We start from the raw sequence: 15,942 nt of genomic DNA, 5'->3' as shown, positions 1-15,942 counted from the left end.
CAATATGGGGCAGTGGTGGCCTAGCGGTTAAGGAAGCGGCCCCGTAATCAGAAGTTTGCCGGTTCGAATCCCGATCTGCCAAGGTGCCACTGAGCAAAGCACCGTCCCCACACACTGCTCTTCACTGTTCACTCAGGGTGATGGGTTAAATGCAGAGGACAAATTTCACTGTGTGCACCGTGTGCTGTGCTGCTGTGTATCACATGTGACAATCACTTTACTTTAAATGTGTGTGTGGGGGGGGGTTATAGTCACTTTGTGGCCGGTTGTATTGCTTTATTTCCATTTAAACCACGAGTTTAATTTTACAGGGCTGTTGAGTTCATTTCTTGAAATGGTTCTGTAGTGGCGCAGTAAGGTGACCTCCCTGTGTCCCTCTCTCCGCACCTGTCCTGGCGGCGCTGACACCCCGATCGCGAGTCTGCTTGGAAACAAACTGCGGCGTCTCGGGTTGCCGCGGACGATCGATGGCGGGTGAGAGCTCCGGGGCCGGCCCGGGGTGTCGCGTTGCGCGCAGAAAGGGGAGAATCGACAAATGGCCGATCGCTATCACGACCACGCTTCCCGTGTTATCGCGCCCCGCTGCCCGGCGGGACTTTGAATAAAACATTCCTGCTTCCTGCCACCCCCGACAGCTCTTAACGAGATGAAAATACGCTAAATCGCCAACACGGTGCAACAGTCAAATATGAAAGCACTGGCTACCTATGAAATGAAACGTGTTGCAATGTGAGTATATCAGCAGACGCTCCTTTGCGCGCTAAAATGAACGTCACAGCCGGGCCTGTGTCATAAATCACTTCCGCTGGCATATTCTGCTGGCATAACAAGCTAAAGCCACAAATAATGATGGATTATTTCTGACATAATATGCTACTGTTAGGTAGGTGGGCGGTGGTGGCCTCGCAGTTAAGGAAGCGCTCCCGTAATCAGAAGGTTGCCGGTTCGAATACCGGACCACCAAGGTGCCACCGAGGTGCCACACACACTGCTCCCCGGGCGCCTTTCATGGCTGCCCACCACTCACCAAGGGTGATGGTTGAAGTAAAACGTCCGTGGAATTTGGACCGGGGTGCATAACAAAATGCAACAATGTCTGAGCTGTATGAATGTAGGCCTTAAATGTTTCACGCTTTCTTATCTTTCATATTTGTTGGTAGTGAATCAGAGCACTATATGTGTGCCAAAGCAGCCAAAAGGGACGAAAAAGCTCCAGACCTCAGTCCTAATGTGCATGCGTGTGTTTCCATGTGAGTTGAATTTTCCAGGGTTAATCTGATTTACCCTTGTAGAATCTCAGCCTTAACCTGAAGAAAACCTCTGGTGGAATTTTGTAGAATCGTTTTTGGTCCTTTAAATAAAATGCATTGCAACGCACTGGTGCTTTACCCCCCAGTATTGTTCCTGTCTTGATACCAGCGATTGATGGGATAGGCTGAGCTAGATAAACTGGATTTTTTTCTGGACAGCTGTGGGTTGGGGAGTGGAATATACCTTGATAGATCTCGATTGTTCAAGTAAGCAAAAACGTGTTTGGTCAAATAATGTCCATTGGCCATTTTACAAGAAAATTAGGTTATGTAGTAAAGAAATATTAGGCAGGCCTAAGGAGCAGACTTTTGCAGTGATGATTCATCTCACATTGTAGGTATTTCCTTTGCTCGTGTTCATGTGCATCTCATGAAGCTGAGGGAAATTCTTTTGTCAACAACATGCTCAATGCAGCAGGAGGAACAAGAGCAATAAATTATATTTACAAAAAAATTGTATAATAGAGCAAATATCAAAAATAGCTTAAGGCTCAATAACAATAATGATATATTTAATGATAACATTACAATTAATACAATGTTCTCCACAGGGATGCTTTTGACTAGTATACTTGCCTAGGAGACCACTCTGAACTACCATTATCCAGTGAAGTGTAGACAGGCACTAACATTTTATCTACCATGACACAAATGATCCCACTAACCTCTAAAAACTATTTGTCTGAACATAAAGCGAGACGCAAAAAAAAAAATAAATTGGCTAAACGAAGAAGTGTGTTGAGAAGAGCAGAGGGTGTGAAGTAACAGTCAGCACATCTGCTCTCGTTAATAATGCAGGGGGCTTTAAACGGCAGTTTGTCACAGATTGAGCACTGGCTGCTGAAATCAACACTGACATCCAAGCTGCCACCATGGGGAAACATTGAGGCAGGGAGGAGGGGTAGAAAATAAATAAATAGGAAGAAAGAAATTGTAGGAGAGGTCAAGTGGTCAAAAACTTTCTCATATTCTTTTGCGTAAACCCAAATGGATTGACACTATACCGGAAGTTCATCGATCTTCCAAGTCCTTGAATGGGGTGTGTGTACCATTCAGGCCCACGAACTCCATATCTAGTTCATGCTTTGAAGGATTGCAATTTCTATATTTTAAAAACCAGTGAAACCCCCCAAATGACCTGTTGACACCATAAGGGAATTATACCATAATAAGTGATCACAAACCAACAAGGTCCCCAGTAATGTCAAAAATGAAAAGCCTTTGACTTTGACAAAGCCTTTGACAAAATTAGGTGTTTCATATGGCTCAAAATGAATGAGCTGCAAGATCTTTCTCTCGTTCTCCATAAAATATATGACTGTCAAATGAAATTAACAAAATTGAAGCATGCAGTAAATTCCAGGTTGTCAGTAATAGATTAATGATGGCTACCCTGAATGATCCAAAGAACCAAGCTACCATATAAGTGAAAGTGAAGTGATTTGTCATTGTGATACACAGCACAGCACATGGTGACACAACTAAATGTCCTCTGCTTTTAACCATCACCCTTGGTGAGCAGTGGGCAGCCATGACAGGAGCCCAGGGAGCAGTGTGTGGGGACGATAATTTGCTCAGTGGCACCTTGGCGGACCGGGAATCGAACCGGCAACATTCTGATTACGAGCCACCACTGTATAAACATTTTTCATTCTGGTTGACTTTTAAAGACAATGTGGAAACATAAATTACAACAGAGATTCAATTTGGACATTTCATTTTTTATTATAAAGAAGAAAACGAAAGCGTATTACAAAAAAAAAAAAAAAGCCGCTGAAATTCAGTGATCCTTTGTCCTCACATATCACTGCGGTGTTGCTTGGACACTGTCTATTTGCCGGTGATTAGAGGGTTCCTCAGGACCACGATGACCGAGTCGCCACGCAGGAACATCTTGGATATGTAGCGGTCCTTGTTCACCGGCTTTGACTTCTTTTTCCCTTTGCCGCTCTTCGGCACCTCCGTCCACATCTCCTTCACATTCTCCAGAACCATGTTACAATGCCTGCATGGAACAAAAAATGGTCAGCGTTTAAGGAACGCCACATGAGAAGCGGACACGCCAAGCATAGGAGGAGCAACCGTACCGGTCAAAGGCCTTCACTCGTCCGAGGAGCTTCTTATTGTTCCTGCAGTTGACCAGGACCTGTGTGTTATTCTTGACTGACTGGGTGAGCACGGACAGGGGTCCTGTGTTGAATTCCTCCTCCTCCCGCTTCTGGAGCTCCTCGGGAGTCATCTCTGATTTGGGTTTGTTTAACAGACTCCTACAGAGAGACATAAATCAGCATTACAAAAAGAAAAACACAACGTGTGAAATGGGTCGCCAATTCATCTCAGTGTATTAAAGGAAACTGAACACCAAACAGTTTAACCAAGGAGAGGAATATAATTTCCTACATTTACAGCATTTATCAGACGCCCTTATCCAGAGCGACTTACAATCAGTAGTTACAGGGACAGCCCCCCCCTGTAGCAATTTAGGGTTAAGTGTCTTGCTCAGGGACACAATGGTAGTAAGTGGGATTTGAACCTGAGTCTTCTAGTTCATAGACGAGTGTGTTACCCGCTAGGTTACTACCACCGCTGCCAATACCATTTCCTACAATGCAATGTATAAATAACATTTCTGTACAAATCTGACAGATTGGGTAGATTTGAGCGACGGCGTTGCGGTTAGCAAGGCTGCTAATCAAAGTGCATAGTGCTAGGCATAATTTCATTCTCATGTCTTCCGCGGAGTTTAAAAGTCAACTTACATGCTTCCTTCTGCTCTCCGGCGTGTCCGGCGACTGGCGAGCGTCTAGAAATCGTCGACCTGTATTCGAGATTCGGCGGCACACAGACCCGATTCATTCACGTTCGAACGATCGCACGACGCCGCATGCGCGAGATTACTTCCGGGTCAAAGTTCGCGCTGTACCAAAAAAAAAAAAAAAACATTCCGGGTCCGGTTACAAACTTATATACCGGACGGAGAACACAGAAACACGACGACGACCTCTGTTTACGGTTCACGGAGGTGTTTCTCCGTGTCGCTGCCCGAGGCAGGATCTGTACTGAACTGCTGGATTTGTACTGTACTGTACTTAACACTTTTTGCTTGGTTGTGATCAATATGGACCAGGAAGATACCACAAAATTTATTAGGGGTGCTATGAACAAGTACATGCAGTTTTTGTTGCTCACCTTTTTGCATTCATGATCTTCAAGAAGAAAATAATCACTGTGCCCCTTGTCACTTGTCAATAGTCACTTGTCAAAATGTTATGGCTTATTGGTGTAGAAAGCGAAGACAGCTTCAGGGCACTGTCAATACACTTTTACACTTTGAATACTTATCCTTTTACAAATGTCTTTTTATGTTTTCAGTTATGCACTGAAAACTGCTTAACTGGAATTCTGCTAAATTGTACAGTACAGGACAAAAGTTTGGACACACCTTCTCACTCGCCTGTGAACCAGGAGACCCAGGTTCAAATCCCACTTACTACCATTGTGTCCCTGAGCAAGACACTTAACCTTAAGTTGCTCCAGGGGGACTCTCCCCTGTAACTACTGATTGTAAGTCGCTCTGGATAAGGGCGTCTGATAAATGCTGTAAATGAAAATGAATATTTTCATGACCATTTTCATTGGTAGATTCTCACTGAATGCATCAAAACTATGAACACATGTGGAGTTATGTACTTAACAAAAAAAAAGGTGAAATAACTAAAAACATGTTTTATATTCAAATTTCTTTGCTCTGATTACTGCTTTGCACACTCTTGGAATTCTCTCGATGATCTTCAAGAGGTCGTCACCTGAAATGGTTTTCCAACAGTCTTGAAGGAGTTCCCAGAAGTGCTTAGCACTTGTTGGTCCCTTTACCTTCACTGTGCGGTCCAGCTCACCCCAAACCATCTCGATTGGGTTCAGGTCCTGAGAATGTGGGGGCCAGGTCTCCACTCCACATTCAGTGAGAATCTACCAATGTAAATGGTCATGAAAATAAAGAAAACACATTGAATGAGAAGGTGTGTCCAAACTTTTGGCCTATACTGTACGTCAGCTAATATAATTGTACAGATAAAAAATGAGTTTATACCTTTAATTATAACCAGAAAGCGTATATCTGCTCAGTGAAAGTGGGGAAAGCAGACGAGTGCCGTGGACAGGTACCTCTTTGTTGGGCTCCTGGTGCGGTGGAAGGCGGGGCGACGGGTGAAGTGGGTGTCAGGAAGACAAAGATCTGTGTCTCTCCATGAGCTGCCTAAACTCCAGGGGATTGGCTTACTGGCAAGAGACAGGCAGGCGCCTGGGGAAGCAGAACCCTCCTCGTGTGATTTCACAGGGTGGCGACTCTGCCCTGGGATAATCGTGCCCACCGCACGCTGCTTTTGGGGGGACCCTGCCTGGGAATTGGTTTACAAAGCCGGGGCTATCACGAGGAAACCCGAACCACCACAGAACCTGGGCTGGTGCCCTTTTTTGCCCGCTCCGGTCTTTGCAGGGAAAGGTGTCTCCCGCGTGTCTTCCCGTGCATTCCTCCAAAGTGGAAAACAGACCAGGGAAGCTGAGAATGAACTTCTTGTGGACTGCCTCGCCGCCGCGTGCGTGTGTGTGGTCTGGCCCCAGGGTGTTCTTGGACACCTAGGTTACCGCAGCTGCCCTCGGGCTCCAGCGGAGAGGTGCGCGTTGAACCCGGGCCCTCCCTCCCTGCGCTGATTTATCTTCCCGCCTTGGGTCACACCGCCAGTCCTGCGGTGATTGAAAGCAGCGCGTCAGGATAAGGGGTGTTATTTATTACACACATTTACAGCGAAGAGTGTCGCGTCCCTCCACATCTCTCGCTTATTTTATTTCAGTGTCTCACCCCCATCTGCCTTCCTTACTTCCCACACACACACACATGAAAATGATTGCCATGCGTTCCTTGGTACCTTGGTTCTTCATAACGCTGACTTTGAGGTGAGGGAGAGTTCACCGGGTGGTGATGTAATGTGTGACTGTAATAGTAGAGGGCCGTCAGTGAGATTTCCATCTCCGCCCCACACGCGGCCCAGGTGAGGACACCCGGCAAACGAGACAAGCCGAAGCAACGAGGCGCCCGTCACACGCTCAGCCTCACACATTTGCCGCCTTTCATTCAGCATTTGGGGGAAATGGTCCACAGGACTGCGCTTGAAATAAATGTCACTATCCAGAGGTTCTTCGTTAGGAACCAGGTTTGTCCAGAGGCTGGGAAGTGTGTTTAAAAAGCATTTTCACAAATGAACCAGCACTCTGAATGAGTTCTTGTGATAATCTCTATAGGACATGTTGTAATTTTGTTGTAATTCATGGAGTAGATTTATTTATTTCATGTTGGCTGTATATTTAATTAATAAAATTGCGGTGTGTGTATGTGTGTGAGTGTAAAAGTTTGTACTGCCAGCTGCATGCCCTCCGGATACCCCCAGGACACCCCATAATATCAGATAACACAAATCATTTTCAGCCATTTATATTGGCAAAACGTCAAAATATACGAAATCTTTCGTTCGATTCCTATTAGCGATAATCTACAAGCCAAGCAGCTTGTAAAAATTATTTCAACGCAATGTGATCATGATCATTTCATGACGAACATCTGTAAAAAAAATATTTTAGCAATATTGATGACATTTTTTTTACAACAATACGTTTATAACATACGTTTGTTTGTTCATTCTTTCTTATGTATTGTTCCGTATTTTCTAACGCGGCAAACTAATTAAAATAAATAAAAATAATTAATTAGCAGATTTCTTCTAAATAAAAAGCAAAAAAGCACACGAACAACACTTTAATACATATGAATGATTTATTATATACCAGGAAGCGGAACACCGACGCCAGACCGAGCACCACAGCGTTCGAACCGTAGACACGGGTTCAATTAGCCGGTAAAATAACGGCGCTTTTATACAGAGACATGCATAACACACACACACACACACACACACACACACACACACTAACGTAGATTACATGAGGGAGAACGTGAACAAAGTGCTGCGTGTTTTTCGTCTTTTCTTCAGTCGCTGCAGGAAGGTAAAGTAAAATGTAAAACCTCCAATAAACGAGGTCCTTGTCGTTGTGTATTGTTATATATGTATATATATATATATTTTTTTTTTTCAGGTCGGTCGACTACTGGACGATTACTCGTATTTGTGGTAGGGGTGAAGGGGGAACGCCCTGGCGGGCAGCGGCCCGGGCCACGCCGCCACGTCCGCCCGGTGCGAGCAGAAGAAGCTGGCATGGCCGGACAGCAGGTAGTCGGCGGGCCAGGGGCGCAGGCAGGGCTGGGGCTGCGCGGCCAGGAAGGGCGGGGCGGGCAGGTAGAAGGAGCCGGCGAGGTCGCGGACGCCGCGCCTCGCCGCCAGACGCGCCCCGGCGCCGGACGCGGGCCGCCGCCGCAGCTTGCCGCCGGCGCCGCCGATGAAGACGTCGTCGCTGGACGGGTCCAGCATCCAGTAGTTGCCCTTGCCCGGGTCGTCGTAGTGGCGCGGCACCTTGACGAAGCACTTGTTGAGGCTGAGGTTGTGGCGGATGGAGTTCTGCCAGCCCTGCTTGTTCTCGCGATAGAACGGGAAGTTGTGCGTGATGAACTCGTAGATGCCGTTGAGCGTGAGCCGCCGCTCCGGGCTCTGGCGGATGGCCATCATGATCAGGGCGTTGTAGCTGAAGGGGGGCTTCTCCGCCTTCCCCTTGCGCCCTCCGCCGTCGCCGTCGTCCTTCTCGGGACTCCCCTGCTTCGCCCCGCGGCCCCGGGCCAGTCGCTGCGCGGGGGTCTCCGGGGCGCGGTCGGCCGGTCCCGGGCCGCGCTGGAACAGCAGGCTGCTGATGCTGAACGAGGACTTGTGGAAGATGTCCATGCCGAGCATCGCTTCTCGCCGAGCCGCGGGAGGTCCGGGAGGCGTGGAGGAGTGGGAGTGGGAGTGGGGGGGTCCGGGGCGCAGTTATAACGGAAACGCGAGCCGCTCACGTGCGTTTTTCCACGCCCCGCCCCCGCGCGTAAAGTTGTGGAGACTCGGTTCTCTCAAGTCAAGACGCGCCCTTACCCCCGGTCTCTTTCCTCATATACCTCCAGGTTTATTCCAATTTTATTCCCCCACACGCTTGTAGCCAGTGAGGTATCACAAATAACAAAGCATAAAGAATGCGTAAAAAAACGTATATTCAGCAAATTAATTTATTTCATACTGCTAATATTCCAAATTTCGATTAACAGTAAAACGTGTATTTCTTTTTGCCAAGAACCGCATGCGGCCTTTCTCTCCTCTTAAAAAAATCATAAATAGTTGAGTCTCTTGGGGACTGTCACTCGTACACGCGTTTTAATCTGTTCTGGAGTCCTGTGGAGCGTTATTGGACCCACTCTGGACGTGACACTTTACCACAGCATCGCCGTAAAACTCTCCCACTGGATCACGAGGTGGGAATTAATTCAACGAATTTAACAGTAATTAAGTGTAAGAAATGAATGTGAGTTTGGTGTAAGCGTTGTAATTGACATGATAACCTCCAACTGTGGTGTAAGAAATGTGCTCGGGGCTTTAGTGTAAAAGGTGGATATCAGGGTTCCCGGTTCCTGTGCAGATGTGCGCCTCGAGGACACTTTTTTAAATTCGATACCCGGTGGTACCCCTAATCCCCCCGAACCGACGTGCGCGCACTTGCTGGGAATGTTGGAGGAGAGGCGAAGAGGAAGAGCATGATATTCACAGCTGTTTGAATACGTTTATTTTAATAAGAGAGATATCATCATCAACATCATCATCATCCTCCTCCTCCATCTGCTCAGTCCGGTTGGAGGCCCTTCAGCTGGCAGTACAGGGCTTTTCCCGGGCACTCGGTCATTGCGAAGTCTCTGTGGCCGCTGACGGTGTAGTTGGGGTGGAGGTGCTCGAGCGCGACGCCGCTACGTAAGAGCTGCCGGATGGACGAGATCACGTCCGGGGACGCGGACTCATCTGGAAACAGATCCACGTCAAAAGCCCAATTCTTCCAACATTATTCCTGGACTATTTCACGTGTAATGATAAAAAAGTGAAAGTTTCAGTAATGATGTTTGGTATGTAGAGATGGTTCTAGAAGAGCTGGGTGTCGGTCTCTCCCAACTCCGTAAACTGATGCACTTAACGAAGTTAACGAATGAACGATCTCCAACAAGCAAAAGTCTACAGATGCCGTAAACACGTCATTCTTTAATAATAATAATGATAATAATAATGTAATAATAATAATAAAATTACAATAATAATAATTTTAACAATTTGCTTGCTGCTTATATAAACAGTTTGTATTTGCACTGCTGACTCAAAAATTATTTTAAAACATTACTATTATTATTAACTGTGTTAACCAATAGTAAACCTATGTGTTATAAAAATATTGATCGAAAAACAAGGATGTCATAATGAATTAATCCATTACAATAATTCAATAATTTATCAATTCATATCTGTTTATGTTAATTGACTGTTATTTTTTAAAGTAACGAATAGAAATGATTTAATAGTTTATGTGTGTGTGTGGTGTGTATGTGTGTATTCCTACTTTTGAAGTTGCCCATCACCGCGATGCCCACGGAGTCCACGTTGTGTCCCATGGTGTGGGCGCCCACCGCTCCCCATCCGCGACCCTCGTACACGACGCCGTCTCCCCCGACCAAGAAACTGGAACGAACGTGTCACGAAACGGTCACCAGCGCGTTCCGACGACAAGCGCGACACGTATGGCTCATATTACGGGGCGTCCGAACTTGTATGCGACGTCGTGGAAGCGCCGCTCCTCCATGTGGACCCTCTGGATGCTGCGGAGCTGCGCCACGCTCGCCTGCGGCGTCTCGCAGCGCGACAGCGCCGTGTGGTGGACGATCACTTTACTCACCGGCCCTTTCACGGACTCCCTGGTTTGGGGGTCTCTTGCCCCCCACTGAGCCCGAGACACCAGGGTCACTGTTGGGGGGGAGAATAATACCCGGAATCAGACACTTTTTAAAAGATGGACCGGAATAAGATGCTCTCACCTTCACCATCTCCTCCCGCGTCCTCCATGTCCGGGTTTCGGCTTAGGACCGGCGGCTCTTTATTCGCCACGGACCGGGCGTGACTCCTCCGTGGGAATTTCCTCCCCCTGTCACACACCGATCTGCACGTGGCGACGCAACTTTTTTCCGTGGCTTGATGGAGAAAGTGAAACTAAACGGACAATAACAACAGTGGTGTGTGTGGGCCAATCACGGGCGCGCTGGAAACTCCACGTTGCGCAACTCCACGTTGGTTAAGGCTCATTTCGAAACATCCTCAGTAAAACCAAAAGTCCAGTCCAGACGGTTTCTGGAAATGTCTGTTATGGAATATCTGCATAGAGGAGCTTCATCAGCAACAAGTAGTCTTAAATAAAAGACTAGTCTATCACTATACAAGCCTCATTCATTATTAGTTTTTTTATGATCTGAGAACAGTTGCACTGACTAAAGAAGCAATAAGTCCTCTGCTTTTAACCATCACCCTTGGTGAGCACTGGGCAGCCATGACAGGCCCCCGGGGAGCAGTGTGTGGGGACGGTGCTTCGCTTAGTGGCACCTCAGTAGATCGGGATTCCTTAACCGCTAGGCCTCCACTCTCCGACGATGGTGTAGCTGTTGTGGGTGGGGGCACCGTTAATGAGCACCAAGTACACGTGCAGACCTTCTAACTGAAACTGCACACCGTCAGCCAGCCAGAAGTTCTACAAACGCGTGGTGGAGTTTACAGGCCTTTAACATGCCGCCAGCGCGGCGGTTACTTCCTTTTCAATGTGAGGAGAAGGAATTTTGGTCATAGTTTTTCTACAAAGGCGAGGCAATCTATAAAAAAAATAATGTTTCATGAATTATTACAACCTAGATTATTATGTGATCGGTCTACATATGAAGGAGACGACATAGTAATTTAAACTATAATGTAATGTAAAATCCACTATTTGGTTACATTATCCATGGCATATATGGCTTAGCAAGATGCACACTAGTAACAATTTAAGAACATCACAAAAGCTCGAATTTAAAATATGTACATTTTATTTGTTTTACAAAAGACCTTTTTCTTAACACAAAAAACTAAAATTTACAGTTCCGGGTTTATTCATCTTCCTTATTCAGTCCATCGGTGTCCACAGTGAGGAGCAGTGCAGACATAGTAAAGCCGCATAGCATCCTGCAAGAAAACGATAACACATCAAGCCTAATTGATCAGATACAATACTTTCATTCATTTGTAAAGGAATTAATAATTTGGCCTTTTTGGATGTATGGTGGTAGTAGCGTAGTGGTTAACACATTCGCCCATGAACCAGAAGTCCCAGGTTCCAACCCCATTTATTCAGTCCAGCGGTGTCCACAGTGAGGAGCAGTGCAGACACAGTAAAGCCGCATAGCATCCTGAGCAGTGGGCAGCCATGACAGGCACCCGGGGAGCAGTGTGTGGGGACGGTGCTTTGCTCAGTGGCACCTTGGCAACCTTCTGATTATGGGGCCGCTTCCTTAACCAGTAGGCAACCACTGCCCGGAAAAGGGCATCTGGAGAAGGGTGTCTGATTAATGCTGTAACTTTACCTCGGCCTTCATGCTGTGGGACTGGAAAAACACTGCCTCCTTGTGGCCACACCTGCAAACGCACAGTACAAAACACAGACCAGCAATAAATATAAGTCCTGTTAAAAAAAAAAAAAAATACATTATTCAAAAATTATTAATCATTATTAAGACTGTTTCGATTTCCAAACGCTCTCTCTTAGGCGATAAAGGTTGTACGTGTTCTGAAAAGCATCAGAATGCACATTATAATCTGTAGCCGGCGGCAGGTTATGACAGAAGTCAGGAACACTTGCTTGGGGCAAGGATGGTCCTCGGTCCTGGGGAGTGTTGGGTCCTGGGACACATCAGCAATGATCTGTGTCAACTCACTAAAGAAATAAAAGGAGAAAAAATGTCAACAATGGAAAAGGACGGCAAGTAAAAGTTTTCCCCAACAAGTGACGGGGGACGAGTTGAACTCTGCACTTACTCGACCTCATGAGTGATTTTATTGACGTAGATGCAGCTGTTATCAGCCTCCTGCTGATAGTCACAGTTTCTGCACTGTAAACAAAATATAGATATATATATATATTCATGCAACAAACCCGTTCCTGAGGACGCAGTGTGAGATTAGAACATCTAACCATCTGATCATAAAAGATCCACCCATCCAAATACAGTTAAGACACTGTTTTTTTACTTCTGCACCATCTGATGACTTACTGCGTATAGAAGAATCCGATTCTCCTTGTCCTCCTTAGGATATAACATGTTGTTGCTGGTGGGGGAAAACGATAAATGTAACACGCAATCGCTACGTATTTTGCATTATGCACATTTTGCACGATTTAACGTGACAAATCGATTCCGAGTCAGATTAGTGCGTCTACGAAGACAGATTAGGAAGAGTTACAGGAGGAAACAATACGACACATAATGAAACACGCACCACTCCTGACAGAACCGGATACCAACAAACCCCGGCTCATACGAGCCACCGTCCAGGTCCATTGAGATCAGGCCGTCGGGTATTGTTCAGCAAAAACAAGCGTTTAGGGTCCTGCGTGGAGAAAACGTGCTTCCCCGCTCTGTTGTTCCGATGAAGCGTTCGGAAACGCGTGCGCATGCGCAGTAGGCGACGCGCCGTTCAGTGGTAAATTCCGCTTGTGGAGTGAGGAGTGGAAATAACTGTTAGCGGCCTCTGTTGGCGCAGCACGACATTGCATCTACGAAAAAAATCTGCAATCCGGTGGACAAAGATACATATACAGTAGAGTCCAAAAGTTTGGACACACATTCTCATTCAATGTGATTTCTTTATTTGCATGACCACTTACGTTGGTAGATTCTTACTGAAGGCATCAACACTATGAATGAACACATGTGGAGTTATGTACTTAACAAAAAGTGGAGACCTGGCCTCCACAGTCACCGGACCTGAACCCAATCCAGATGGTTTGGGGTGAGCTGGACCGCAGAGTGAAGGCCAACAAGTGCTAAACACCTTTGGGAACTCCTTCAAGACGTTTGGACAATCATTTCAAGTGACGACCTTTTGGAGCTCATCGAGAGAATGCCAAGAGTGTGCAAAGCAGTAATCGGAGGAAAGGGCGGCTATTTTGAAGAAACTAGAATATAAAACATGTTTTCCAGCTATTTCACCATAATTCCACATGTTTTCATTCATAGTTTGATGCCTTCAGTGTGAATCTAACAATGTAAATGGTCATGAAAATAAAGAAAACACATTGAATGAGGTGTGTCCAAACTTTTGGCCTGTACTGTATATATACACATATACACATATGTGTATATATGTGTATACACACACACACACACACACACACACACACAAACACACACACATATATATATGGATGTATAAATTACAGTACGTATCAGTTGTGCACATTGAGTAGTAGGTGAATAGGTGGATAGTGTCTGACACAACATGTACAAAGCTTTATGATTAACAAGACAACAATGACAATATTATAGACAACATTAGAGGAGGAAGTGGAACTGAGCAGTTACATAATTACTTGAGCAATCCCTGCAGATGGCCAGGAAATGCATCAAAATAGTTATCACTGTTTCCATTGCAATGCAAGTCTTGGCTTCTACTTTTAGGATGTTATGAACAGGTCTGGTTACATTAAATTACTGTCTATTTAACAAAATATGCCAGAGATGACACTAGCACATACACTTAACATAAACATACATTTATGTTTATGTTCATGGTTCATTATGATTATGTTCATGGCAGTGGTGGCCTATCAAAAGGAAGCAGCCCCGTAATCAGAAAGTTGCAGGTTCGAATCCCGATCCTCCAAGGTACCACAGAGGTGCCATTGAGCAAAGCACTCAGGGTTATGTGTCTTGCTCAGGGACACAATGGTAGTAAGTGGGGTTTGAACCTATTGCTTTGTGGTCTTCTGTTTTATAAGATAGTGTATTACCCACTAGGCTTCTACCACCCATCCACATACCCGTAACACTAGCACGATTTCTGGGCAACCCTTGAAAAGCTAAACATTTTAAATTACGTAATTAAGAATTGCAATTGCTGGGGGAAAACAGACAAACTGACAAACCTCACATTTTCTATGCAACCCCATTGTAGAGGATAAATACACTAGGGGGCTCTCTATGTTGGCTGCAGGCTACCACTTCAATAAATCAGACTCGTAGAAGAAACAAGTATTTTGTTTTTGGTGACCATAGCAACAGTGACTGAAACTGGGAACCATGGCTGAAGAGTGGACCCCATGGGGGCGGGCAATAAAATAGGGCATAGGGTAAATATCAGTATATTTATAGAGTCATTTCCAAACAGCTCGTACCTCATATTCCATAGATCCACTTCATCGGAGGTATGTATATAACATAATATGTCTATATAATATTACATAATATTATGTAAGGCATGCAATTATCAAACGAACAAAAAAATTCAATTTCCAATACTGCATTCGATAAAAACACACCACAGACACAGGATGTGTTTCTAGATAGAACGTATTAACGAACCAGAACAGCTATTTTCTTTAAAGTCGTTTTATGTTAGATTTTCTAAAATTGCCCAGACCAAAACAGGCCGCAGTTGAAGAATTACCCAAACACATGTGCATGCTAATGTGCATGTGTGTGTGTTTATGTGTGTCTAGAGGGGATTAAAGCCCTGCCACTGCTTCAGCATTTGTGGTGCCCTGCCCTGCTCGTCTCTATATATAACCCCACCCCACCCCACCCGAGAGCCTTTGATCCTGCCGCTAATTCCCTGAATTGACCAAATCCACTCTGACGCGAGGGACAGGGCATGCAGGAAAAGGTGACGAGCGAAGGCGGCCGAGGGGACCAAGTGTCGTGCCTCTCGGGGGCATTTCTCGGCTGTGACATGGAAGGAAAGAGGGGTACCAGCTGAGCTGGGGCGTGGCACCAGACTCTGAGCATCTGTGCCCAGCAGCTGGCGGGTGACACGTTCCGCTCCCTGTGCTGGCACAGGCACTGCCGGGCCTCGTCACCCTGACGTCACCCGCGCTGCCACTGTAATCGAATGAGACTTTAATCCCATTCGACCCTTCTGACAGGAGGGAGGGAGTGTTTGTGGGAGAGGGAGGGAGAAGCGAGGAGGAGAGGAAGCAGCTGGTGGCGTGACCGGGCGCCGTGGCAGAGGCGTCGCCGCTCCTCTCCGAGAACACCTGGAACGTCCCGCTCCACTCGCAGGCCCCGCTCTCCCCCCTGACCATCCTCAGTCCTGGAGACGAATTGCCCCCACAGGGGGCCGGCGGAGGGCGCGTGCTGCGGAAGCTGCCTCTCTCCGCCGGCGGACTCCGTTCCCCAGCTCATCATGCCCTGCGAAGCCAGTGTGGAGTTCTGCCAAGACAGGCGGGACGGCTGCTGCTCCACAGACAGGTGAGGGCTGCCACACTGAGGAATTAAAATGATGTCTGTGTGTTTGGTCACTGGGCGACTACGGGAGATCACTGTTGTCGGCACTACGTAAGTTCGAGTTGTGTGACATTTAGTGACACTTCCCTATGTTTTCCCATTCGT

At 46.4% G+C, this 15,942-nt stretch overlaps 4 protein-coding genes across 5 annotated transcripts; all 4 read right to left on the bottom strand.

The window, feature by feature from the left end:
* Positions 1-3,082: 3,082 nt before the first annotated feature.
* snrpd2 (small nuclear ribonucleoprotein D2 polypeptide) lies at positions 3,083-4,215 on the bottom strand. Its single transcript, XM_029001303.1, has 3 exons — positions 4,070-4,215; positions 3,398-3,577; positions 3,083-3,315 (listed from the first exon to the last, which is right to left on the bottom strand). Coding segments are annotated over exons 1-3 (357 nt in total). The 5' UTR covers positions 4,072-4,215; the 3' UTR covers positions 3,083-3,140.
* A 3,247-nt stretch (positions 4,216-7,462) lies between these two features.
* On the bottom strand, positions 7,463-8,198 carry foxg1c (forkhead box G1c). Its single transcript, XM_029001631.1, has one exon. The coding sequence runs from the start codon at positions 8,192-8,194 to the stop codon at positions 7,478-7,480; it is 717 nt and encodes a 238-aa protein (XP_028857464.1). The 5' UTR covers positions 8,195-8,198; the 3' UTR covers positions 7,463-7,477.
* Positions 8,199-9,039: 841 nt separating this feature from the next.
* Positions 9,040-10,589, bottom strand: pglyrp5 (peptidoglycan recognition protein 5). The gene is made up of 4 exons (XM_029001401.1): positions 10,351-10,589; positions 10,084-10,279; positions 9,879-9,997; positions 9,040-9,292 (listed from the first exon to the last, which is right to left on the bottom strand). The coding sequence occupies exons 1-4, from the start codon at positions 10,376-10,378 to the stop codon at positions 9,120-9,122; spliced, it is 516 nt and encodes a 171-aa protein (XP_028857234.1). The 5' UTR covers positions 10,379-10,589; the 3' UTR covers positions 9,040-9,119.
* Positions 10,590-11,362: 773 nt separating this feature from the next.
* On the bottom strand, positions 11,363-13,113 carry polr2i (RNA polymerase II subunit I). 2 transcript variants are annotated; one of them, XM_029001310.1, is made up of 6 exons: positions 12,833-13,109; positions 12,607-12,661; positions 12,371-12,444; positions 12,195-12,269; positions 11,920-11,971; positions 11,363-11,521 (listed from the first exon to the last, which is right to left on the bottom strand). In XM_029001310.1, the coding sequence occupies exons 1-6, from the start codon at positions 12,892-12,894 to the stop codon at positions 11,459-11,461; spliced, it is 381 nt and encodes a 126-aa protein (XP_028857143.1). In that variant the 5' UTR covers positions 12,895-13,109; the 3' UTR covers positions 11,363-11,458. The 2 variants fall into 2 exon arrangements, with proteins under 2 accessions (XP_028857143.1, XP_028857144.1); XM_029001311.1 differs by lacking the exon at positions 11,363-11,521 and adding an exon at positions 11,536-11,745 and having other exon boundaries at positions 12,833-13,113.
* Between the last annotated feature and the right edge of the window lie 2,829 nt (positions 13,114-15,942).

Source organism: Denticeps clupeoides, chromosome 13, assembly GCF_900700375.1.
Source record: "Denticeps clupeoides chromosome 13, fDenClu1.1, whole genome shotgun sequence".
Classification (NCBI taxonomy): Eukaryota; Metazoa; Chordata; class Actinopteri; order Clupeiformes; family Denticipitidae; genus Denticeps; species Denticeps clupeoides.
This window is presented reverse-complemented; position numbering and strand designations above follow the sequence as displayed.